At 42.0% G+C, this 26,659-nt stretch overlaps 2 protein-coding genes across 2 annotated transcripts in view; one reads left to right on the top strand and one right to left on the bottom strand.

Annotated features, from left to right (window-relative positions):
- Positions 1–26,659, top strand: part of APH1B (aph-1B gamma-secretase subunit) — a 108,528-nt gene that overhangs the window by 43,505 nt on the left and 38,364 nt on the right. The window lies entirely within an intron of this gene.
- Positions 1–26,659, bottom strand: part of CA12 (carbonic anhydrase 12) — a 43,613-nt gene that overhangs the window by 11,596 nt on the left and 5,358 nt on the right. The window contains exons 3-8 of the mRNA XM_074966116.1: positions 18,380–18,559; positions 13,412–13,554; positions 6,601–6,696; positions 4,237–4,300; positions 2,557–2,714; positions 618–744 (exon numbers count right to left, since the gene is read on the bottom strand). Coding sequence (XP_074822217.1) covers positions 618–744; positions 2,557–2,714; positions 4,237–4,300; positions 6,601–6,696; positions 13,412–13,554; positions 18,380–18,559 — 768 coding nt within the window. The remainder of the gene's footprint in view (positions 1–617; positions 745–2,556; positions 2,715–4,236; positions 4,301–6,600; positions 6,697–13,411; positions 13,555–18,379; positions 18,560–26,659) is intronic.

Raw genomic sequence — 26,659 nt, 5'->3', positions numbered from 1 at the left:
ATTGGAGCAGGATTGGAGCCTCAGCAGAAGTTTTTAAACAATACCTTTGGGGTCCAGAGATGTGGGGCTGCAGTGCAGTTATGGAGTATGCTAGAGTTAATTTATAAAAGCTTACATAGGCTAATTAAAATGAGGAAAATTTGGCAACACGGAACTGGAGGATGTACGTGATCATAATGCCACTTAAAACAGTGAATGGAACTAAAAGATTCAAAATTGGAGAGAAAAACTGTCTAGTGTAAATAATATAAAAAGTTCTTTTCCCATTGAACATGACAGGAAGGGCTGAGGCTCCCAATACACTTTCCCCTGCCTGATCTTCCTTATTCTACTCTCCAAGATCAAAGGACAATGACTGAGTGGGATCTGCTCACTTGATCCTAATGGGTGACAAATAGAACTTTGTATACACCTTACTCTCATACAATTGCTCATGTAAGCAACTGTAAGACGAGAAAAAGGGAGACAGCAATGTAAGGGGAAACGATACTGTGTGAAAACTCCTACTGATCTCTTTGTGCCTGAAGAAACCAAAGCAATGCTATAGGCACCTAGTATTCCAAATCCACATGCATAACTATTTACCATTTCTTTACACAGGCATTTATTTTACTTACCTTGATGGAAGGAGACAGAAACCAGCCTTTCATCAAACTCCTGAATGTGTCTGAAGTTATTAACCATTTCCAGGGGTGTGGGGTCATTGGGCTGTGTGCAGTACAGAGCTGTTTCCAGTGCCAGCAGCTAGGGACAAAACATACAATTCAGCATCCAGTGTATAGAGAAAGCAAGGTGGGTATGTTTAGACATCTTCTTATGCTCAAATGACACTGAGAATCAGTTCCATCCAATGAGGGACTGTTTCAACACACGGAAATGCATGAAGGAGGTGGGATCAGTTATGCAGTAGCTACAAATGCAATGTGCTGTGTAAGCCCAAATGTCAGGGGTGCTGGAACAATTTTCATAATGGGGGTGCCGAGAGCCATTGAACCAAACTGTAAACCCTGGATATGATGGAAATCATTTCAAGCCAGGGGATGCAACTGGCAGCACCCCTAGTTCCAGCACTTATGTCAAATATAATTTGGTGTGCAAACAGTTTGACCTCAATTGTCTAAAAGGCTGTTTCTCCATGTCCATATATGAACTTAATTTAATTATGTTAGAGTAACCCTAATAATTTATATTTAGCCGTCAGGAAAATGGGGAAGAGGAAGCCCTTGTTTCATGAGTGTTTGTAGACTTGTTCTCTGCTTGTTTTTCTTAAACCTCAAAACACAGCAAACAAATATATGTGTATGCAGAACCCCTCCAAAAAGTCCCCAGACATTCCTGCTGTCTGACCTGGATTAGAATAGGTAACACATGAATGGATCTGATTTTAAGTTAATAAAAGGACTAGCATAGAAGAATTATTATTGAGGGAAAGTTTCCTTCCACGATTGGGTGGTTGAAATATTAGCGCAAACAGTCCAAGTCTGAAGCAAGTAATAGAAGTAATCTCAATAAGCTGGATATTTTGGTAAGGTAAGGAATGCACATGCAATGGTGAGCGTCATAGAAATGAATGCTCACCAAAAGGAGTGCAGCTGCTAACTTGATCATAGATTTCTGTTATAAAACAGTTTGGATTTCTTATTTGTAAGTCGCTAGCTAAGCTCTTTCCACCTGATGTGGGTCAGAAGAAGCTGGTGTTTGGGGGTTATATAACTCAGTATAGAACATATTTCTATTCTTTTCCTGCTAGTTTATCAGTTGACCACCTGAAAGGAGGAAAAAACTTAATTAGTTTCTAAGAGATGCACATGAAGACAGAGGTTGGTAAAAACCAAGGTAGCTTTCGTTTTGCCAAATAACCCTTCACCAGTTAGGCTTTGGTTTTATGAAACCAAAATCAAAGCTAGAAGTTGTTCCTATCTAGATGTTACTGTTACATAGGATTGGCCTGGCAATTTGTGAAAGATACTTGCATGAAGAGAGCAAGTGCTGAAGCAAAGGAAGAATACAGATTGACTACAAGTTTCAAACACAAATCTCTCTGTGCCTGTTTAACTGTGGGTGAAACTTTTCACCTATGTGGTTAGCAGACACAATTAAGGTGTCCTGTATCTAATTTTCAGGGGCAGTCAGGTACTTGGAAGTTCAAGTGACCTTAAACTGCACCACCAGTTATTTTTTATGCACAAAATTGTGGGCAGAAAAATAAAGATTCTGCTAAGGAGGGACTGAAAATTTGGACCATAATGTGTTGTTCTGAATTAAAGAGCCATCCAGTCCCATGGCCTTTGCATGTCAATTGCAAACAAAGTATGATAGATCAAAGAGATTAAATAATTTTTTTCCCCACTTCAAGAATAATGTTAGTAATCACATCTTTTAGTTTTATGAGCCCTTATGGAAAACTTCCTATTTGAAATCCAGGAAATGAGAATACAGATTTAACATTCCTTAATAAACATCAAACAGATTAATTTATTAGCATTTAATTTAATATCAGACTTTAGGCTACAATGACAGGCTAAATAAGAAAATATCTGTTTTACTTAAACTTGCCTGTTCTTGTGAAACTTTTACCGGGTGTCGGAAAACTGTCCAGAGAACACTAGGGTAACAAGGAGGAGTTGTCAGGGATCCTTCATAGCGATAATACTCATCCAGTTGGTCAGGAAGCAGTTCTTGGATGTCAAAACCTGGGACTAGAGCTACCTGGTCTGAAAGAGAGAATCCATGTTAATTCCATATTCTTCATCACACTTCTCTCAGTGCTAGTCTACTTTGCATCATCATGACTTTCTACTGGACTGCATTGGTTTGCTGTATATCTCTGCACACGTTGAGTCCCAGTAAGGCAAATTTGTTTTCAGCAAGCATTTTGATTTCAATGAAAAAGGAAAAAGTGTACTTTGATAGATGCTAGACCCAATTTAATATGGAAATGTAGTTCATTAAACCACTTCTAAATTTGTTCTTATACAAGTCTGACATGTTACACCTGGATATCAAACCAGGGTTGTGATTAATGAGGAAAGTTGCTCTTTACTATTGAGTGCACTCTGCTCAGGTGCACTACTGGATGAATTTCTTTATAAGCAGTGCAGGCAACTACCCAGTATTAGACCTCACACATCACAACTTCTTGTCAGCTGTCTAAATGGGCCATCTTGATTATCACTACAAAAGTTTTTTTTCTCCTGCTGATAATAGCTCATCTTAATTAATTAGCCTCTTACAGTTTGTATGGCAACTTCCACCTCCTCTGTATATATGTGTGTGTATATATATTCTTACTATATGTTCCATTCTATACATCCGATGAAGTGGGCTGTAGCCCGTGAAAGCTTATGCTCTAATAAATTTGTTAGTCTCTAAGGGGCCACAAGTACTCCTGTTCTTTTTGTGGATATAGACTAACATGGCTGCTACTCTGAAACTAGACATTTAGGGTTTGTCTACACTGCAGTCACAGGTGTGACTGCAGCTTAGATAGGTGTATCTATGCTAGCTTTAATTTAACTAGCGCAGCTAAAAATAGCAGAGAAGACTTACTTGTGCAGGCTTCAGCACCAAGCTGTACAAGTACACCAAGGAGCCTGAGTATGTAGTCAAGTTGCTAACCTGCGCTGAAGCTCATGCTGCCACATCACTGCTATTTTTAGCTGTGCGAGCTTGATTAAAGCTAGCATGGATATACCAACCCATGCTGCACTCACACCTCCAACCACAGAGGACTGGGTTTGAAATACTCTGTCTGCTGTTCATAATGGTTTGAGTGTGTTTGCCACTACGCTGAAGATTTTCTTGTCAACACCATGTTTTTATACATCTCGTCAACATTGTCTGCATTTTACTGCATCCACCAACACCTTTTTTTTTTTTTTTTTTTTAAAAGATACCTGAGGAAAAAATCCTGTGAGTTCTGGCCATTTGCTTACTGGGAGTGAGTATCATTTTCATTATTTGCATAAATCAGCTATCTGTATACTAAATTGAGGGGCAAGTAACCAAAGGAACAGCACATGCAAGTCATACGACCTGGTTAGGAACATGTGATACTAATGAACAGAAGTGTACCTAAAGCTAGCTGTACGATCCCCTTAAGAGGAGTGCACTGTACTTGGAACTGTTCTGAAGCAGTTCTGACAAAACCATGACATGCCCTGCATGAATCCCATCAATGATAAGGTTCTGATACACTCAGCCACTATTGATCTTTTGCATACAACAGCTACTCACCTTTGTATTTCACGTTCTGGAAATGACCGAAGATCTTTTCATAGGATGGATTGAATGGGCCTCTCTGTAACAAATAGATTAACAGCTGTCCAAGTAATCAGGGCTCTGTGTGCATAATCTTAAATTCTTCAGACAACTGGTGTTGAACATTTGATTGACAGTGTCATCTTTTAGTGAAATTTTTCACCCAACAACACCAATACTGATGTAATAACATAGACTGATGTAGAAATTAAGGCTGTGTCCTGGGATTGTTTTGTTTAGTCTGTTCTATCCTTCTTCTCCATTTCAATACACTCTTAAATAATAAGCTGCAGCCTGGGGGTATTTGATTTCTTTATCACACTACACAATATTAAATTGTCATAATTATGGCTTATCAGTTGTTTGCAATATGAAGAATTGCAAAGTTAAAACCTTAAATAACTAAAATGTTCAAGGAGAAATATTTTGCATTAAATCAGTTCAATGATTATTTATGTGTTAATTAAAGTGAGCTGTATAATAATGTTTACTGAATAACTAGGTGAAATTTAAAGGCCTGTGACAAACAGGAGGTCAGACTAGATGATCCAATAGTCCCTTCTGGCCTTAGACTCAATGAATAACAGTAGTCTTAAACTAAATAACCAGTAATATCTGACTGTAGGATAAATTTCCAAAGCATATAGCTGCACAACTCTCATTAGCTGAAACTCCACACAGTTCTTCATAAAATGTAACCTGATAGGGTCTCGTCTTGCAATCCTTTATATAGTTAGAATTTCCACTAGCTTCAGTGGAAGTGATTTCTTCACAGGGACTGCAGGATTGGTCCCTTACTGCAGAACAGCATTATGGAGCAGAAGACTTCAGACCAGAAAGGTTTTAGATGAAGCCTACATTCTTTATTCTGTAACACGCCTTATGGTGTGTGTTTGAAAAAACATGTAGCCTTTCAGTGGCTAGCCTGCTGTGCAAAGAAATGGAAGCCTGTTTCCTTTAAGAACTTTATACATGCTAATTCTATGCTGACAGGCTTCTCAGATCATGCATGGGTTTCTAGTCATAGCCATAGGTAGCATATTTTGGGCTTTCTGTTGCCAACCAGAAACCGTTAGTCTGCTGCTTGCAATCCAAAATAAAGAATGATACTGTTAGAAGGTCAGGACCAGTGGTGAGTCTCATAACTCTAATATCCAATAAGAGACTGGCTGCTATAGCTTCTAATCAATGCCTGTTTTCTTAATAATTTGGAGCTGATTCTCAGCAACTCATCTGGCAACCAGAAAAAATTGTGTCCTAAGTTCAACTTTGAAAGCCACCATGTTTCTGAAATTCTCAGATGGAAATAAGTAAATAATGTTAAATTTGGAGATATCCTTATTTGATTTTTAATCAGCATTATATAATAAGCATTTTGTAGAAAAACCAGAAGCCTTCTAACAGATAGTTGGGTTTTCAAAGAAACAAGACTTTTCTCAGAAAGTGTCTGCATTCCTTGAACACTTTCAGGTTTTCGATGGAAAGCTGAAAGTTTTTGGGGTTTCAGTTTTGTTGACAAAAAGTCAAAATGTTCTTTGGGGGGGAAACACATTTTCCAATCTGCTCTACTGTAAAGTTCATTAGCTCAATGCTGAGTTTATAGCTAGCCTTTTTTGGTCACATTTACACAAAGTAATTGGAAATGTTTGCCTGGCAGAGTTACAGGAGGTTCCATCAGATTGCTGACTGGGTTATTTAATTGCCTCTGTGTCAGGGTTAGGTGTGGAAACCTGTCCCCCTGCTGCGTTGAAAGGTTCACTGAATTTACTTGTCTCATAATTTTTCCTTCACCACCAGCTTCATTGATACAAAGGAACTGTGTGCCTGTGAAGTACTAGTTGTGAAGGGTATGGTCACACCTTAGTCTTCTATAATTAATTACCTGTGTCAGGGTTCTGCCAGCCTGGTGACCCCTACTGTGTTAAACAGTGTTCCGTGCTACATATACAACTGCCTTTACTATCTGGGAATATTCAAAAGTGCAGACTTGATATTCACTTTCTACTGTCATTTGTGAGAAACTCACCAGCTCCTTAGTCTGTGGAAAGTAAATTCAAAAGGATATGAACGTGCCTGATATATTTTAAAATGAAATAACGAGTGAATACTCAAAATCTTTTCTCCTGCACTATACACCTAGTTCACAGAAATATAATGGAGGGCAGAATCTGGCCATACATGTGTGTGTAGGTCGAGTGGAAGAGAGAGACCATATATCCAGACATGCCAATATTGATGGACTCCAAGTTAATCCCAGTCATCTCATTGTACTTAAAGCTTACAGATACTTTAATTATAGCATTATTAAATATGAAAAAAAGCACAAGGCATGCATCTTACCTCAATGAGAACAGCCAAAACTGCTAGCCCATCTGATTTGTCTATTGCTGCTGTTACATCGGGGTATTTGTCAGAGTTATAATGTACAATATGTAGCTACAAAGAGGGAGAAGTAACGGTATTATCACCTCTGGCTCATGGTAGCATTTCTGTTGTCATAAAACAATCCAGGGCCCTAGACACCACAACATAAGGCCTCCTAACATCTTCCCCTTTAGCAGTGGCAGGAGGCCCTCTCCCCTTTCAGAGAAGCAAAGGCAGTGTTATGGTGCTGCCTTCTTTCATCCATGATTGGCAGGGATCCCCTGTCCTCCACAGAGAGGCAGAGTCAATAGCAGGTGTTCTCCCCGCTCCCCCAGTACCTGCCACAGTAATCAAGGTGTATCTGCTTGGGTGGGTATGATGGGCCCCTTGTACTCTTCTCCTGTCGCACAGAGTCCTCTGCTGGGGTGGATTTGGTGGGAACCAGAGCAGTGGCTCTTGGGGTTAACTCCCATTGAGACTCATGGTACAGTTCACCCCTTTAAGAGCTATTGTTTCACACTGCCTGCAGACTCAGCCAGGTGTCACTGCATCAGTTACCCTGGATTACATTTTCAAGCTTTTCTTTATGACCATGAGGACGAGAATCTTTATTTTATTTAAATTAAATCACACAGTGCCAGAAGCTACTGCCTTCAGCATGGGCCTGTGGTGTCTATGCCTCATACTGACCCTGAGACTGATCATGGAGAGGCCAAGTCATTTAAAAATAATCCCAGCCCAAACTTGAAATGGCCAAGTGAACACACTTACATGCACATCAATCATGCATAAAAATTCACTCTGAATTTCTTTATTGTACTTTTAATTACATTAAAACACCTGGCCTGTGATTCTTTGTCATCAGAAATTGAACAGTTTTAGAACTGCCTTGTAAAGTTAAATATTTTGAATAAGAAATGTTAACATGATGAAACTGTAGCTGTCAGTGTGGAAATATAAATAAATAGGCTGCAAGAGAATGGGGAATGGGGTCTACCAACAGCTGGAATGGGGTCTACCAACAGCACCGTTATTTGTGCTTATTGGAGAACTACAAAAAGGACATGGAAGAGAAGGGTATTTAAAATTAAGTCCTCTATATACCTGTGTTTAACAAATATTCTGATTTTTTTACAATAACTTTTTAAAACAGTTGCAAAAAAGGTTTTGGACCCACTTTTGTACCATCAAAGTAGATGGAAAAATTCTAATGGTTCAGGATCAGGCACTCACATAGTAATTTGCAAGAGAGAACAGCTGCATGACAGGTGACCGTACTTCCTCTCAGTTCACAGTGATTTGGGAACATAGAACTCTAATACTGAATTTTGATATGCTTACTGTTTTCAAAAAAGAATCAAGAATTTAGTGTAAATAGTGTGTTCAGTTTATTGTTGCTAAGATTCCCAGAGACCTCATGTATAGGTACCTGTCAATTAAAGATTATTAGTAAAAACAAAATGATTTTCTGGAAGCTGATGCTTGGTTTGGTCTTGCTTGATGGATCACTCTTTAACAATCTGCAAATTTTCCATTAAAACATCAGATGAGCACTGGGTATTCTCTGATGGAAGCCTGACTTACTAAGGTTTCCCCTGGGTTTTGCTACATACCTTACCCTACTTTCCTATCCGACATGAAACATCATCTGTTACACTGTTACTATATAACATTATGCAAACTCTTCAGCAGTTATGCAGTTAACTTGCTTAACATGAGCACTGCATGTGTTAATTGGATAATATTATGGTTTGGCTCTCTGATGTAGTCTTGGATAGCTGAGCAAGTCACCAGCTGTGCAGTTATTTCATGTTAAAGTGTGTGAATCAAGCCAAAACCAGACTGGCTATACCCTTAGTTGCTACATGTAGGAAATAGGCAGTTATAAAACTATGCACCTAACTTGTAGGTGGCTATGAGCCAGATTTTCTTTTCTTTTGCAGCAATATAAATCCAGAGGAATTCTACTGAAGTCAATGGAGTCAATCTTGAGTCATGCTGGTGTTAGTGTGAGAGGATTCTGGCCTCATATCTCCTCCTAGGGCCAAACAGCATTGTTCTGTGCCTATCCCAAAGCTATTTATTCCAAACCAGAAAATTTCCTGGTAGAAGTTTTATGAATTACCATATGAACGAAGTGGCCTCAGATAGGCATTAACTCCCCACCCTGACAACAACCCTTCCCTGCCCCCATTCCAACCGATAACCAGCTAACATATATACGTCCAACGGAATGAGCCTTCATTAATGAATTATGTTTGACTGGACTTCTCCAGCTTCACCATTGCGATGACTTGGTATGTGTAGAGCAGGGATTTAAGGTAACAGACAAACTTATTCTGAAAAATATTTGAACTGCACAGAACCCCTTCCCACAGCCACTGAAGAAGGGGAAGTCTCCACTTTTGGAGTTAGCCTGTAAGAAAGAAATTGCCTTTCCAATAGCTTCAGCAAAGGGTATGGGTATTGTCCTTAGCCTAAAATTGTAACTTTAATCCTACTTCAATTTCAGATAGATTTGTAATTACTCTGGGACTATGAATTGAATAAATTAAGCATATAATTATTCATTGCTAAATCCAGTGGCCGATTACTAAAATTGATTTCCATTAATTGTGCTGTATGCATTTAGAACTGATTGTCACCATTACAGACCCCTACTGGTCTGCGCAGGTGCACCCCCACTCAGGCCTCAAGCAATCACTGCTCTTGTGGTGGGGTCATGCAATTCTCCCACTCTCAGATCAGTCCTTGGACTGCCATTCCCAGGTGCTAACTGTGATTACCTCAGCAGGCCTAATTTATAGTTCATAGCTGCAAGTCTGTTAACACCAAGAACACTGGCGGTGGTATCCAGTAATCAGATAGCTGAGCATTATTTGTTTAGAACAAAACAATTGCAGAGAAAAAGATCTTAAAACAATAACAGATTATGTGCACGTCTAGTTTACCAGGTGCCTACCCATCTGACACATCAGGATGCTGGTAGGTCTAAGTTTCCTACAGGCACCCAAAGACCGCTATAGTCTGTGATGGTTTCTTCCCATAACTCACCAATCTTTTCTCCCCACTGCTTCAGGGAATGACTCCTTTACAAGCTGCTCAGTCTCTTCTCAGAGAACGTGTCAGTTTTAAACTGTTTTGTAGCTCTTTGATCTGTTAGTGTCCAGAACTGGCAAAACAACAGTGTAACTTCGGATTGGAGGCTGGAAGTAGGCCATTTTCCTGTAATTGCCCCATAAATATTTTTGGAGTATGGCCTAGCTAGATCCATTGCATTGCTTCCCGGCTTGTTTCTCCAACAGCCCCCTATTAAGCTAGACTAATACATTCATACGGGAAATTCTGTTAAACCAATCTAACTATATAGAACCTTATGTTGCCGACCAGGACCCAGACATTATTCATATAATGATTACATAGCACCTCCACATCCTCTACACTGAACCCAAGCAGAACTGCACAGAGAGTATTTGAGTTTGTGTCATGCAACAAAGAGCATAATTACACATTGTTACTTAAACAGTGGTCTGCATCATCGCTAGTCTCCAGTTAGAATTGGTGTTAAGCAGCAGAATTTAGAGTATCTGCATGGTACAAACATTTTAAATTTACATGTATGTGAACCTCGAAGCAAAACACGTGGATCAATTTTGAAAAGCCTTATGAGTGTTATCTGCAGCAAGTATGCAAATCTGGCAACATATATTGTAAAATTTACATTTAATCTCACAACTAAGTCCAATAGTTAAAAGAAAATATTATTAGTTGTAATTATTTATATTAAGGTAGCACTTTAAGGCCCCAGTCAGGACTGGGGACCCGTGATGCTGGGTGCTGTACAAATAGAAAAGAGACAATTTCCTACCCTGAAGGGCTTACAATGTAAAGAGCTTTCAATGTGAAGAGCTAAAGCAATAAAATCAGTAGCCAAACATTTTGATTCGGTGCTTTCTCAGGTTTCAGAGTAGCAGCCATGTTAGTCTGTATTCGCAAAAAGAAAAGGAGAACTTGGGGCACCTTAGAGATGAACAAATTTATTTGAGCATAAGCTTTCGTGAGCTACAGCTCACTTCATCGGATGCATTCAGTGGAAAATACAGTGGGGAGATTTATATACATAGAAAACATGAAACAATGGGTGTTACCATACACACTGTAACGAGAGTGATTACTTAAGGTGAGCTATTACCAGCAGGAGAGCGGGAGGGGAGGGGGGGAGGAGGGGAGGGAACACTGGGAGGGGACCTTTTGTAGTGATAATCAAGCATTTCCAGCAGTTGACAAGAATGTCTGAGGAACGGTGGGGGGGGGGGGGAATAAACATGGGGAAATAGTTTTACTTTGTGTAATGACACATCCACTCCCAGTCTCTATTCAAGCCTAAGTTAATTGTATCCAGTTTGCAAATTAATTCCAATTCAGCAGTCTCTCTTTGGAGTCTGTTTTTGAAGTTTTTTTCTTGAAGCATTGCAACTTTTAGGTCTGTAATCGAGTGACACAAGAGATTGAAGTGTTCTCCAACTGGTTTTTGAATGTTATAATTCTTGACGTCTGATATGTGTCCATTTATTTTTTTACGTAGAGACTGTCCAGTTTGACCAATGTACATGGCAGAGGGGCATTGCTGGCACATGAGGGCATATATCACATTGGTAGATGTGCAGGTGAACGAGCCTCTGATAGTGTGGCTGATGTGATTAGGCCCTATGATGATGTCCCCTGAATAGATATGTGGACCCAGTTGGCAACGGGCTTTGTTGCAAGGATAGGTTCCTGGGTTAGTGGTTCTGTTGTGTGGTGTGTGGTTGCTGGTGAGTATTTGCTTCAGGTTGGGGGGCTGTCTGTAAGCAAGGACTGGCCTGTCCCCCAGGGTCTGGGAGAGTGATGGGTCGTCCTTCAGGACAGGTTGTAGATCCTTGATGATGCGTTGGAGAGGTTTTAGTTGGGGACTGAAGGTGATGGCTAGTGGCATTCTGTTATTTTCTTTGTTGGGCCTGTCCTGTAGTAGGTGACTTCTGGGTACTCTTCTGGCTCTGTCAATCTGTTTCTTCACTTCAGCAGGTGGGTATTGTAGTCGTAAGAATGCTTGATAGAGATCTTGTAGGTGTTTGTCTCTGTCTGAGGGGTTGGAGCAAATGCGGTTGTATTGTAGAGCTTGGCTGTAGACAATGGATCGTGTGATGTGGTCTGGATGAAAGCTGGAGGCAAGTAGGTAGGCATAGCGGTCAGTAGGTTTCCAGTATAGGGTGGTGTTTATGTGACCATCGCTTATTAGCACCGTAGTGTCCAGGAAGTGGATCTCTTGTGTGGACTGGTCCAGGCTGAGGTTGATGGTGGGATGGAAATTGTTGAAATCATGGTGGAATTCCTCAAGAGTTTCTTTTCCATGGGTCCAGATGATGATGTCATCAATGTAGCGCAAGTAGACCAGGGGCATTAGGGGACGAGAGCTGAGGAAGCATTGTTCTAAGTCAGCCATAAAAATGTTGGCATACTGTGGGGCCATGTGGGTACCCATAGCAGTGCCACTGATTTGAAGGTATACATTGCCCCCAAATGTGAAATAGTTATGGGTGACGACAAAGTTCAGCCACCAGGTTTGCCGTGACATTATCGGCGATACTGTTCCTGACGGCTTGTAGTCCATCTTTGTGTGGAATGTTGGTGTAGAGGGCTTCTACATCCATAGTGGCCAGGATAGTGTTTTCAGGAAGATCACCGATGGATTGTAGTTTCCTCAGGAAGTCAGTGGTGTCTCGAAGGTAGCTGGGAGTGCTGGTAGCGTAGGGCCTGAGGAGGGAGTCTACATAGCCAGACAATCCTGCTGTCAGGGTGCCAATGCCTGAGAGATGATGGGGCGTCCAGGATTCCAGGTTTTTGGATCTTGGGTAGCAGATAGAATACCCCAGGTCGGGGTTCCAGCGGTGTGTCTGTGCGGATTTGTTCTTGTGCTTTTTCAGGGAGTTTCTTGAGCAAATGCTGTAGTTTCTTTTGGTAACCCTCAGTGGGATCAGAGGGTAATGGCTTGTAGAAAGTGATGTTGGAGAGCTGCCTAGCAGCCTCTTGTTCATACTCCGACCTATTCATGATGACGACAGCACCTCCTTTGTCAGCCTTTTTGATTATGATGTCAGAGTTGTTTCTGAGGCTGTGGATGGCATTGTGTTCTGCACGGCTGAGGTTATGGGGCAAGTGATGCTGCTTTTCCACAATTTCAGCCTGTGCATCGGCAGAAGCACTCAATGTAGAAGTCCAGTCTGTTGTTTCGACCTTTAGGAGGAGTCCACCCAGAATCCTTCTTTTTGTAGCTTTGGTAGGAAGCTCTCTGTGGGTTAGTATGTTGTTCAGAGGTGTGTTGGAAATATTCCTTGAGTCGGAGACGTTGAAAATAGGATTCTAGGTCACCACAGAACTGTATCATGTTCGTGGGAGTGGAGGGGCAGAAAGAGAATAAACAACTTGCTTGAAGTTACTGAGCAAGTCAGTTTCAGTACTGAGAGTAAAACTCAGATCTCTTGATTCCCAGTGTCATGCTATAGCAACAAAGCCATACCATTTACTGAGTCCAGCCTCAATCCAGAGCACCTTGTAGCATCTTGATATGGGATATATTAACTATTAAGAGCATAGGTGCTTAAATTAGTGCCTGTTGGCCTTCTTTGGCAGAATGTACTTAAACACAAATGGTGAATACATCAACCATTGTCTATGCAAATTTTAGCTTTGAAATAGTGGAAACTGTCTAACTTTCCCTTCAGGTTTTTGTGACTTGAGACCATCTTACCTCTGCTGCAAAATGCCTCCCACTGACTGTGTGCTCCGAGCCTTCTGGCTTGTTCCTGTTTCCCCAGTGTAGGTGAAGCTGAGTTGCAGTGTATTGGAAAGGGAGCTTTCTGATGTGCATGGTAGGAAACAGGCTCATTCTTACTGCAAGTAGACCAAAAATATGGGAGAAGATTATATTGCTGTGTTGACGCATTTGGTGCACAGAACTAGTGTGTCTGACTTTATCAGATACAGAGAATTAGAATAGCAGAATAAACCATTCAGGTTCTTAACCCAGAATCCAGCACATGCCAACGTTATAGTATCTGGAAGATGATCATTTTAAGCAGTCTTTGGAACTTTCTAGGCAATTCAAGGGAGTCTTGAACATTTCCCCCCTATATTCTTGTAGAATGTAATACATGGAATGTGAATTGAATGGGAGAGTTGTGATCTCTCTGTCTGTACTGGAATTTTCTCCCTTCCCTGAATTCTGCTAACCCATCATAAGCTTATGAAAGGGGATCTCTGAAGCAAAACAACATTTTTGAGCCTTTTTTTGCTCTTTTGTGACATATAAAGATGGCTTAATAAACTAATATTTCCCCCAGATTTAAATAAGTATTTTGTTAACATTTGACTTTAGGTTCTTCTCTCCCTCTCCTTACTGGAGAGCCTTGTTATGAACCTTAAGAGTGATGTCAAGAAAAGCTACAGCCACAAACTTAAGAATCATCATTCTTCTCCCTTCAGCTTGATGGAGGGAATGCTACAGCTCAGGTACAGCCTGGTGTAACATTCCTAAGGTCCTCCAGCAAAGAAGGGGAAGGGAGAGGTTGTGTTCTTTCTTGTGTAGAATTAAAATTAGAAAAGAAACTGTATGTAGGCTTTCGTTTTTTTATCATTAAACTTTGACAACTTCTGAACATCATAAAGAACTGTAAAAGATGCCCCTTTCTTTGCAGTTCACTTTGAGGTGACTTCCAAAGGGGTAATGTTTTGTCCCTGGAATGCCCCAGATTTGGAACAAAACGTGCATTTCAGACTTTTTCCAGAGGAAGACATCTCTGGAGCCTCTACAAAGGACCATCACCCAACACATGAATTATTCAGCTGGTGTTAAAGAGCTTTTCCTTGTGCTCCAGTGTTTTAAATCTAATTTAAGTAGATAACTGTATCTGGGGGAACCAGTTATGAAGCACTCTAATTATATGTAAGAATTAATATGACACCACAGTGCTTTACAGGCCATTGAATAGGTTTGTGGACATAAGGGACTATAACAGCAGGTGCTATAATGATGTTCTCCACAACAGAGACTGAATTTTTTATTACGCAAAGCAATTTAGGGTTTCTGTTTGAGCACTGGTTCCAGACAACTAGCTCTCCTTGTCCTTTATTGTTCACCACTTTAGAGCCACTTGGTTTGGGGGAACAGGGGGAGACCAGGGGTCAGACCTTAGAAGGTTTGGTCTTACCTAAAGAATGGACTCATGATAAGAATGGCCATAGTGTGTCAGACCAATAGTCTATCTGGCTCAATATCCTGTCTTCTGACAGGTTTCAAAGGGGTAGCCGTGTTAGTCTGTATCAGCAAAAACAACGAGGAGTCCTTGTGGCACCTTAGAGACTAATAAATTTACAGTGAACAGTCCCAGATGTTTCAGAGGGAGTGAACAGAACAAGGTAATTTATCGAGTGCTCCATCCACAGTTGTCCAGTCCCAGCTTCTAGCAGTCAGAGGTTTAGAGCACGGGGTTGCATCCCTGACCATCTTGGCTAATAGCCATTGATGGACCTATCCTCCATGAACTTATTTAATTCTTTTTTTTTTTAAACCCAGTTATACTTTAGACCTTTACAGTATTCCCTGGCAACAAGTTCCACAGGTTGACTGTCTGTTGCGTGAAGTACTTCCTTATGTTAGTTTTAATTCTGCTGCCTATTCATTTCATTGGGTGATTCTGGTTCTTGTGTAGAATTCCCTATTCTTCCTTATTCACTTTCTCCACACCATTTATGATTTTTACAGACCTCATATCATATCCCCCCTCAGTCTCTTTTCCAAGTTGAACAGTCCCACTCTTTTAAATCTCTCCTTATATGGAAGCTGTTCAGAGGTGCTTAATGACTTCTTTGTTTCCGTTTTCACCAAGAAGGTTGGTAGCTATTGGACGTCTAACATAGTGAATGCCTGTGAAAATGAGGTAGGATCAGAGTCTAAAATAAGGAAAGAACAACTCAAAAATTACTTAGACAAGTTAGATGTCTTCAAATCACCAGGGCCTGATGAAATGCATCCTAGAATACTCAAGGAGCTTACTAAGGAGATATCTAAGCCATTAGCAATTATCTTTGAAAAGTCATGGAAGATGGGAGAGATTCCAGAAGACTGGAAAAAGCCAAATATAGTGTCCATCTACAAAAAGGGAAATAAGGACAACCTGGGGAATTACAGACCAGTCAGCTTAACTTCTGTATCTGGAAAGATAATGGAGCAAATAATTAAGCAATCAATTTGCAGACATGTAGAAGATAATAAGGTGATAAATAACAGTCAGCATGGATTTGTCAAGAACAAATTGTATCAAACCAACCTGACAGCTTTCGTTGACAGGGTAACAAGCCTTGTGGATAGGGGGACGTGGTAGATGTGGTATATCTTGACTTTAGTAAGGCTTTTGATACTGTCTCGCATGACCTTCTTGTAAACAAACTAGGGAAATGCAACCTAGATGGAGCTACTATAAGGTGGGTGCATAACTGGTTGGAAAATCGTTCCCAGAGAGTAGTTATCAATGGTTCACAGTCATGCTGGATGAAATTCAATAAGGACAAATGCAAAGTACTCCACTTAGGAAGGACCAATCAGTTGCACACATACAAAATGGGAAATGACTGTCTAGGAAGGAGTACTGCAGAAAGGGATCTGGGGGTCGTAGTGGATCACAAGCTAAATATGAGTTAACAGTGTAACACTGTTGTAAAAAAAGCAAACATCACTCTGGGATGTATTAGCAGGAGTATTGTAAGCAAGATACGAGAAGTAATTCTTCTGCTCTCACTGATTACACCTCAACTGGAGTATTATGTCCAGTTCTGGGTGCCACATTTCAGGAAAGATGTGGAAAATTGGAGAAAGTCCAGAGAAAAGTAACAAAAATGATTAAAGGTCTAGAAAATATGATCTATGAGGGAAGATTGAAAAAAATTGGGTTTGTTTAGTCTGGAGAAGAGACGACTGAGAGGGGACATGATAACAGTTTTCAAGTACATAAAAAGTTGTTACAAGGACGAGGGAGAAAAATTGTTCTTAACCTCTGAGGATAGGACAAGAAGCAATGGGCTTAAATTGCAGCAAGGGTGGTTTAGATTGGACATTAGGTAAAACTTCCTACTGTCAGAATGGTTAAGCACTGGAATAAATTGCCTAGGGTGGTGGTGGAATCTCCATCATTGGTGATTTTTAAGAGCAGGTTGGACAAACACCTGTCAGGGATGATCTAGATAATACTTAGTCCTGCCTTGAGTGCAGGGGACTGGACTAGATAACCTCTTGAGGTCCCTTCCAGTTCTATGATTCTATACCTGTAATAATTTTTGTTGGCCTTCTGTGTACTTTTTCCAATTCTAATATATCTTTTTGGAGACTGGATCAGAATTGCGCAGCGTATTCAAGGTGTGGGCACACCATGGGATTTACATAGTGGCATTATGGTATTTTCTGTCTTATCTATCCCTTTCCTCATGGTTCCTAACATTCCATTAGCTTTTTTGACTGCTGTTGCACATTGAGCGTCTGTTTTCAGAAAACTATCCCCGATACTCCAAGATATCTTTCTTGAGTGATAATCGCAAATTTAGACCCCATCATTTTGTATGTATATTTGGGATTATGTTTTGCAGTGTGCATTACTTTGCATTTAACAACATTGAATTTCATCTGCCATTTTGTTGCCCAGTCACCCAATTTTGTGAGATCCCTTTGTAACTGTTCACAGTCTGCTTTGGATTTAACTGTCCTGAGTAATTTTGTATTATGTGCAAACTTTGCCACCTCACTATTTACCCCTTTTTCAAGGTCATTTATGAATATGTTGAACAGAATTGGTCCCAGTACAGGTCCTTGGGGGACCTGCCTATTTAGTGGTATGGTACAGAGCATGTTTATCCCACAGAAACAGTGAAAAAAGAGAGACTTGCCTGTCAAGCTCCTTTTAACAAAGCATGCTGGGAAGGGGGGAAGTCTGAGGTATTTTATAATGCAGGGTTTTTTGATGCCTTGGCAGTACTGGAGAAAGATGTGCTGCAGGAGAGCCTTGCTGCTGTTCTCGTTTGTAAGTCTCTAACTTGTTTCTAGAAAAATTTGTGGGGAACTGGCTTATAAGTATTCTACTTTGTGGTGTTGAAATATTCTGGAGTTTTAAGAGACTGCTTCTTTTCTCATCCCTGTTTTTGCTAGGGTATCTTGCCTTAATGCTACAGTGGAGGGCACTAGGCGTCTGTGTAAGCTGATCCTAATGGTTATATATGTCTTTCTGTCTCACACTTAAGGAAGTTCTCTGTCTTCATTCAAGTAGTAGAGGCGTTTGCTGAAACTCCCAGGTTTGCTTGATTTTTGTCTTAAATTCAGTGAATCACTTTTTATCTTTCCAGTTGATTACAATATCTATTAAGGGTGACTTCATCCAGATTTACTGACTTTTCCCTTCTTTCTAAACAAAGCTGCAAATTCTGTTCCTATTTCTGAGTATTTTAACCAAATTAATAAGAAAAACTTTTCACAAGCGTAAGTTAATCTAAAGTGCCACAGCTATATTTACACTGATGTGTGTTTTATAATTACAAGTTTCTTTAGATAGTTATCGAAGATGTTTGTATTCTATTGCAAGGGCTTGGTCCATCACAGCCAATAATGTAAGAAATGAAATATAAGTCCAATAACTCTTTCTTTCACATTCTCTTGCTGCACATTTGGTTTCCTTACCTGAATGACCATTATTGGTCAACATAAAGTGGTCAGTGGAGGACACATTGTAGCCTACAAGCTCTAAAGGTAAGAGATTGGTATCATATTGGAGAATATCATTATGAAAATCTATTGGAGACTGGAATACTCCTCCACAAAATGGATACTTCTTGGGCCAAGTTTTCTCTCCATCAGGACCTGAGAATGTTAACAGAAGAGACAGGTTTAACAATCTTTGTTGTCATCTTCATTGGTACTTTTCCTACACGCTAGTAACAACTGGTTTGGATAATATAAGAACTCCCCTGTTTTCCCTGAATATTCACCCAAAACCCAGAACAGAATCTGACTGTCCTTTTCTCAATTTAAAATGTCTTGTCATTTTGTGCTGTAGCCAGGCAATTTCACTGACACTTTTAAAAGAAGTGTTAAAAATGTTGATTTGGTAGTTAATGGTGCTGCTTTGGTGAATAAAATCACTTACATACATGTTGGCAAGTTTGGGCCCTAACAGAGTATATTTTTACCAGATACGTTATGTTTCAATTTTCTCCACTTTAGTGTCCACCCACTGAATCTTGTTATACCTTTATCTGCTAAATTGAAGAGCCCTCTGTTACCAAATTTCTGTTCCCCATATAGGTACTTATAGACTGTGAATAAATTACCTCTGAATCCTCTCTTTGTTAAGCTAAACAGAGTGAGCTGCTTGACTATCACTGTAAAACATGATTTTCAATACTTTAATCATTCTCGTGGCTCTTCTCTGATCCCTGACCAATTTACCAACATCCTTCTTGAACTGTGGGTGCCAAAATCTAACCTAGGTTAGAACACTGATGTCAAAACCAGTTCAAATATTTTAAAAAGGAAAACTAATGAATATGAAAATTATTGATAGATGCTGGCGTTGTTAAGGTTCAATGATCTGGGAGTTTGTCTTCCATAAATATAATCTAAACTGGATCTCACTTAGTGCTGGAGTAGCTTCTATTTTAGCTTCCATTTCACTGCAAATCACTTTGATTCTTTATCTCCCAGATTTTCATGGCATATCTTAAACAGCATTTAAATTCTCTTTAGTGGATTTGAGAACTAATAAATGGTGCACTGAAACTGTTGAAAGATGAATGCTGTCCATCTTGCATATGTTTTAGGAAAACACTGACCCATTCATCAGAACATAAATCTGAATGATGTACTATTTGTTTTGGCACTAGGTTATGGGAATACACACATTCTGAGGACATAACCCAGCTCATCTGGAAATGAGAATAATTGGCCCCTTGAGGTTGAGACGTGATGCGCAAGTCTTTATTAAGCTTTAGTGCAAGAAGTGAAAGCTGTATTTCAACTTTTGTTAGATTTGACAGTGGCAAATATACTACAAAATCTGTTTAGTTTGTCTCCTTCCCGCAAATGTATGACATCAACTAAAGCACCTACACCAATTCTGTCCTCAAGTGCTGTCTGTTTCACTTCAGTACAAGTTCTTTTAGTCTAACAAACTAGAATTCAGCCCTTTCTATCTTATTCATGCATTTCAGATAGTCACTATTCAGAAAAAACTTCCAGGGTTCTCCCTGGCCTCTACACTACAAAACTTCATACCTGTTTTCCAACACCAGTGCAGCTGTAGTTTCATGACTGACAGGGTGTACCAGGCATTTGTTGGTTTCTGCTGGAGGCCCTACCACCTTGGTGCACCCTGCCTGAAGGAGGTGTCCTTTTGGGGAAAAAGAGCACCAAGTTTAGTCCTCCGTGAGTGGCCTAGAGAGGTCACCAAGGATCAGTTACAGGTGGAACCAATGAAAATCAGTTCTCCAGCAGCTAGATGGGCTAGGACCAGGCAGCAGTCAGTTAGGGCTCAGCAGGCAGGATAAAAAGGGATGTCTGCTTCCTTCAATCAGGGTCTAGATTTCTGTGTGGAGCTGGGACAGAGGAGGAAGGGTTGCCCCAGTTTTTACCCAAGAAGCCCAGCCGAAACTCTGACTGCACCTTGTTAAGGTATTGGGTTTCCAGGAAGACATTAATATCTTGTACCAAAAAGATTATGGCAGTCGCGTGATTGCTAAATGGCGAGTCTTTAAAGATTAGTAAAACAAAAATCTGACTTCAGCCATTGGAAACCACATCATGAAGTGCAATACACTTTTTCAGACCTACTTTTTTGGAGAGATTGGGTGACTGGGGATTAGTAACAGGTCAGCAGTTGAGATTGGAGGTCATGTTTTATCTTGTAAATTATGCCAATTACTGAGGTTTTTAGGCACATCAATGACATCAGGGTGGATGTGCACATTTCTGGTAAGCAAAGAGAATGACAGCCAATGGGGATTAAACTACAGAGATTCTTGTCCATTTCCCCACACCAGCTTCAACTAACTCATCAACTTGTTTCCTTGCCCATAACCAGTTTTTCCAGGCATTGCAGGAACCCTGCATATTGTCATGTAGCGTTCCTTGTTTTAGTGCACCAGAACTCACTTGAAAGAGCTGGACTCTTGTCTCACTTTGTTTGCGGTTATGAAATTATGGTTTCCTTAGCAGATAAGCAATCGCGCTCAAAGGCACTTTTTAATTAACTCAGCTGTAACAGATTCTGTGTGAAACAGAGTTTGCCTTTGGGGGCCAGATTGAACCCTGGCATATATGGGGGAAGTCACTGGAAGCTATGCCTGCATGCAGTAGGTTCAGTCCAGCTCGCTATTGCATAAGGGACATCAGGGATGGACTCAAGGAATGAGTGACAGGTTTACATGGTATTTAAATGCCAGACATTGCAGAACAGCTCTGCTGTTTCAGTGCTCTTCCTTCTGGTGCAATGGGTATGAAGAGTGGGTAGCAACAGAGTGGGAATGGATTGCTATGGAAATAGGAGTCCTATGTTGCAGAACAAGGGCCAGATTCAGAGGTAAATCTAGGGAGCCTGTATTGGAACTTACCCTTTCTTCCAGATCCTCTCAACATGTATGTTGCATAAACTTAAACTGACTTAGCGCTTGTCTACAGCAAAAAAAAAATAAAAAATCTTATGTTTGAAAATGGGGAGCCCTCAAATTAGATGACATGCTGTCCAGGGCTTTGCAGTCATGGTGGACCAGCACAAGCGGTGCTTGGCATTGTCTTCTAACACTGCCAATTGTGTTCAAATGTAAGATTCTATAACGTGGGCAAGGCCCCCAGAAGGCCTAGTGTGACTGACTTAAATCTGCTCAGGTTCAGGCCCATTTGTACACACAACTCTTACACATCACTTCCGAGTTTAGTCCACTGCTCAAGGGTGTCTGTAACTCTCAGTGAGCGCTGGAGAAGATGGGAGCAGGGAAAGAAAAGCAACTAACAGCAGAGAGTAAGAAGTTGCAATATAAGGTAGATAGGGCCAGATTAAGGCATAGGCACTACTGGCTCGTGTTGAGAGCCCCAGCTCCTGGGGTCGTGCTATTACAGTAAAATTGTAGTTTTCCAAATAGAAAGTTTCTAGCCCTCATAGTTGTGAAGAAAACTTCAAAACATGACAAGTGTAATCAGTGTAGCGACAGCTGCAGCCAAACGATAGCTCAGGAGGAGTGAGCTGTCCCATGCATCTCAACGGGTGACCATCCACAAGTCACTGCTCCCTACCTATGATATGATATATACTATGATAGGAGAGGAATCTGGGTGTGGAAAAAGAGTGCAGTGATCCTGGACCACCCACCCAAAAACATACCTCATCTACCAGAGGAAGGAGGGGTGCTGTTACCATGTGAGAAAGGAGGCCCCTTGCTGCTGCCTCTGCCTCTCTGGGAGGAGAAGGGACCACTGCCTCCACCATTCCAGGTGCTGGAGGATGAGGCCAGGGGTTGTCCCTGTCATGGTGTCTTTAGGACCCCAGATTACTGTAGACCATCTGCCCTGTAGATCACCTCCTGTTCTAATGTGCAACTTCTAGCTCCTGATCACGCACTCCCTCACACGGTGTAAGTAGTCCTGAGTGAGTGAGTGTAAGGAGATCTGACTTTGCCCTCGTGGCTGCATTACAAGAGAAGCTTGTAAGTAAAATATTATGATTAATAAAAATTACTTGAAACTATACCAATGCACAGCTTTGTAATGAGCTGAGCAACTCACACCCCAAAACCAGGACTGCATGTTGGGGTTGTTCCATCTCCCTGCCCCCACCTTGTGACCTGCATGCATACAATTGTAGCAAGCATTGCTGTCATTGGGCCACCCAGGATAGGAGCTGGAAGATGAATGCTAGTGTTCTCTGCTTTAGAGAAGTGAATGGTTTCTTCAGTATAGCAGGAGGGACTGCAGTTCATGAGACTGAAAACAGTACTAACATACATCCATGGAAATATCTCCAACAAGTGTTTGTACTAATAGCTGATTAGTATTTGGATTATTCAGTCCTTTTACTAGGGTAGTGTGGTGTAAAATGAGACCCAAGAAGCCACGTGGCAGTCACAAATGTGGTAACATTCAGAAGCTCAGTGATAGGCATTATCTAGAGAAACCTGTTAAGTGGTCATCTTGGGGAGCTGCCAAAAACAGCATTTAACTAAAGGCCTAACAATTGTGCTGGAAACTTCAGGGATATTCTAATGTCATCAAAGTTGCACGTTTCCCACTTGAGGTGAGAGTTCTTAGCACAGGCTTCTGTGCATCTTGCTGAACTGAAGTAAAATATGGCAACAATAAAACTAAAGATTGTTCAGCTTTAATTAGAGTGTTGTTCATTTATGACATGTAAGTCATAAATTGCAGTGGTACCCACTTCCCCTCCATGTAGATGCACCGTCCCCTCACACACATCCTACACTCAGTGCCAGGTTTACAATACCGCCAGTGTCGCCATGGAGCTGTGCCCATGCTCAGAAGGAGCCCTGGCCTGTTCCGCTTGCACTGTGCCCTGAGACCTCACCAGCTCACAGGCTCCCCCCTGCTCACCACTTGCTCCTCTCAGCCTACCCGCTGGCTGGCTGAGGGCTCCTCTCCACCCCCTGACCCCACCTGCCAGCTTCTCTCTGCCTCCCAGCCGGACGCCAATGCACCTCTGGCTCCTGGCAGTCTCTGCTTCCCACCACCTGTGCGGCCCCGCCTGTCTCCCTGGAGCTGCCTGGGACTGGTGCAGAAGCCTGGCCAGTCTTGGCCAGTTGTGGGGGCTTGGCTGGGCCCCCCCAGGCGAATGGGTCCTGAGAGAGCCTACTAGGGCAGGCCCTGGCTGATCGTGCCACTCCTGAGGGGCTGGAGCAATTCCCCGCCTTGGGACCAGCGCTGGCTACACTGGTGGCTCAGCCTGGCAGACGCAGTTGCCTCCCAGAGGGCTGGTGAGTGCAGTGGGAAGGGGTCTCTGGAGGGCCAGGGGGTGGTGCTGGGCTGTGAGGGGGTAGGGAAGATCTCTGTGTGTTGGGGCACTAGGGAGTGGGGGTTCTGTGTGGGGTGCTGGGCAGTTGTGGTGGGGCTGTGGGCAGGGTGGCACTGGGCAGGGGTGGTGTGCAGGGCGTTGTGCATTTGTGGCAGGGTCTGGGAGGGTCTGGACATAGCGGGTCCAGGGGAGCTCTGGCCATAGGGAATTTGGGGGGTGTTGGGCGTGGGGGGAGGATTTGTGGTGCAGCATGGGCCCACCCTCGAGGGGAAGGGGCATGCTGACAGCGCCGGGCCAGGCAGGGCATTGTGCGTCTGGCAACAGCCGGTTTGTAGTGCTCTCGCGCTGGGCTGGGCGGATCAGGGCCGCCCCTGCCATGCCATTACCCTGGCTGGCCCCTCGCTCTGGGGACGAACACTCCCCTCTCCCACACTATGCTCCATTGCCCCCACGGGGGCCCATAAATATGTTTGGCGCCGGGCCCACAAAAGGTTAATCCGGCCCTGCCTACACTAAAGTGCATTAATAGCCTTGCTAGGATTCTTCTTTAATATTCTGGTGGAACACCAGCTAACTTTCTGTATTCTAGCCAGCTGTCCATCTTAAAGTAGTAATTCTGTATGTTCAATTTATATCCAGTACTCCTGTATTAAGGAGGCAGAGGGCCAGCATACAAAGAGCACTGAGTCAATTGACTTTCAGCTTCTAATGAGGAGTTGCAGAAGAATTGAAACAGTCACTTAGACCGTGGCCAGACTGAACTGCTGACAAAGGGGTCCTATAAAAAACACCTCTTTCTAGGGCTGGGGATGGAAACTATCACTGATTAAATCAGCCCTGTAATTCCAGTTTTCTAGCTGAAGTTGAAATCATTTTTGTAGCTCACACTTCTAGTTCTTCTCTTAACTCTCTGACCTTTACCATGGAAAGAGAAGGGGTCAAGGAAAGGCAAACACATCAGCTAACACTAATAGGAAATGTTTTTTGGATAGTAAGGCTTAATCTGTATAGCAGAGAGAAACATAAATTTGTTACTCAAATCAGTCTATCCCTAGCTTCAGACCTCAATGTTGTGTAAAACTGACCATTCTTGGGACTCTTGGGTCTGGTTATGCAGAGTGTTGGGCAGTGCAGAAGCCCAGTAGGACTAGGGCCAGGAAAGTGACAGGGTATGTCTACATTGCACTTAGACGCCCATGGAGGCCTGTGCCAGCTGACTTGGGCTGGCAGGGCTGCAGGGCTATTTAACTGCGGTGTAGATGTTCAGGCTCAGGCTGTAGCCTGAACTCTGGGACCCTCCCACCTCACAGGATCCTAGAGCCCAGGCTCCAACCCAAGCTTGAACATCTACACGCAATTAAACAGCCCCTGAGCCCAAGCCCGAGTCAGCTGGCATGGGTCAGCTGCGGGTTTTTAATTGCACTGTAGACATATTCTCTGTGTATGTAACAAAGGATATGTCTACACAGCTGATGTTGAAGTGCTGCCACGTGGCTGTAATAAAATCACCTCCATGACGGGAACAGCTGCCAGTGGTGTAGCACTGTCTACACTGCCACTTTATAGAGCTTAAACTTGCATCGCTCGGGGGGGGGTGTGTGTTTTTTCACACCCCTGAGAGAAGAAAGTTTCAGCGCTGTAAGTTGCAGTGTAGAGAAGGCCAAAGGCACATGGTTTCTCAGCACATCTGTTCCCTTGGCCAGACCATGGCAGACCTCTGTGCAGGGCCAAAAGAGGAAGGAAGGTACCAAGAATCTATCTCTGTCCTTCTGCTCCCCTGCACATGGGTGAGAACAATAGCTCCCTCCTAACATCATCTGCAGGGACCAGTCACCACAAAGAAGTGTGTCATTAAGTATTATTATGACCACTTTACTGATGGGGAACTCTCTGAGGTGCAGTAACTTGCCAAAGGTCACAGAGCAGACCAGAGGCAGAGCTGGGAGTGGAACATAGGTCCAAGTTCCAGTTCAGTATGTGATCCATTCAGCCGAACTGGTTCCTACACAAATAGGCACGTTCTGCTCTCACACTGTATACCATTCTTAATGATGTCGAACAGTACACAGTTGAGCTACACTTTTATATGAAAACAGTGCAGATAGTGGAACAGTTTTGCCTTTAAGGATACTGTATAAAATACAGCAGGTTCCATTTGTATCCAAGACAAGTACTTAGTTCTGTCAGGTTCACAGTTTGTTCTGGAAAGTAATGCTTTGTCAAATGCAATGGTATCCTGTGATACAGCCCTGGGCTCTAATGTCACTAGTGGTGTAGCAATGTCAGCGTTCAGTGCCATCCAGTGTTCATTTAACAAACAGTGATTTTGGTCCCTAATAGCAGCCCTAGCTCTAGCATTGCTCATGAATCTTGTGGGTTTTTCCCTTCCCCCTATAACTGCATGCTCATCTCCATCACCACAAGTGGATATAATGCCACTGTTTTCCTTTTACTTGCTTCTGTCTTCATTTTAGTGTCTGACATTGCATAGTGAAAGGCGATAGGGTGACGGAGGTGGAGAGAGATGACTTCCAGCACACAGAAGACATGCTTTACTGTTTTGATGCATCCGATGAAGTGAGCTGTAGCTCACGAAAGCTTATGCTCAAATAAATTTGTTAGTCTCTAAGGTGCCACAAGTACTCCTTTTCTTTTTGCGAATACAGACTAACACGGTTGCTACCCTGTTTTGATGTGGGTCACATAGATACAGTGTTGTTTTCCATACAACCCAGTAAGCAGTGTTCTAACCAGGTTTTACTGCAGTTGCATTCAAATTAAATTTCATCACAAATTAAAGTTTCTATTCCAATATTCTATTCTAATCCCAGTCTTTAAAATTGGTTTTACAATGCCTTCTTTATTCTAAAATAAAAAGTCAGTAGATTAATAACATTTTAAAAATATCTTTAGCTTGGAAATTCTCCTCCAATATGTGTTAGGGA

This window comes from Natator depressus, chromosome 10 (genome assembly GCF_965152275.1).
Source record: "Natator depressus isolate rNatDep1 chromosome 10, rNatDep2.hap1, whole genome shotgun sequence".
Lineage (NCBI taxonomy): Eukaryota > Metazoa > Chordata > Testudines > Cheloniidae > Natator > Natator depressus.
Note: the sequence above shows the minus strand (reverse complement) of the source record. Positions and strands in the feature narration are given on the sequence as shown.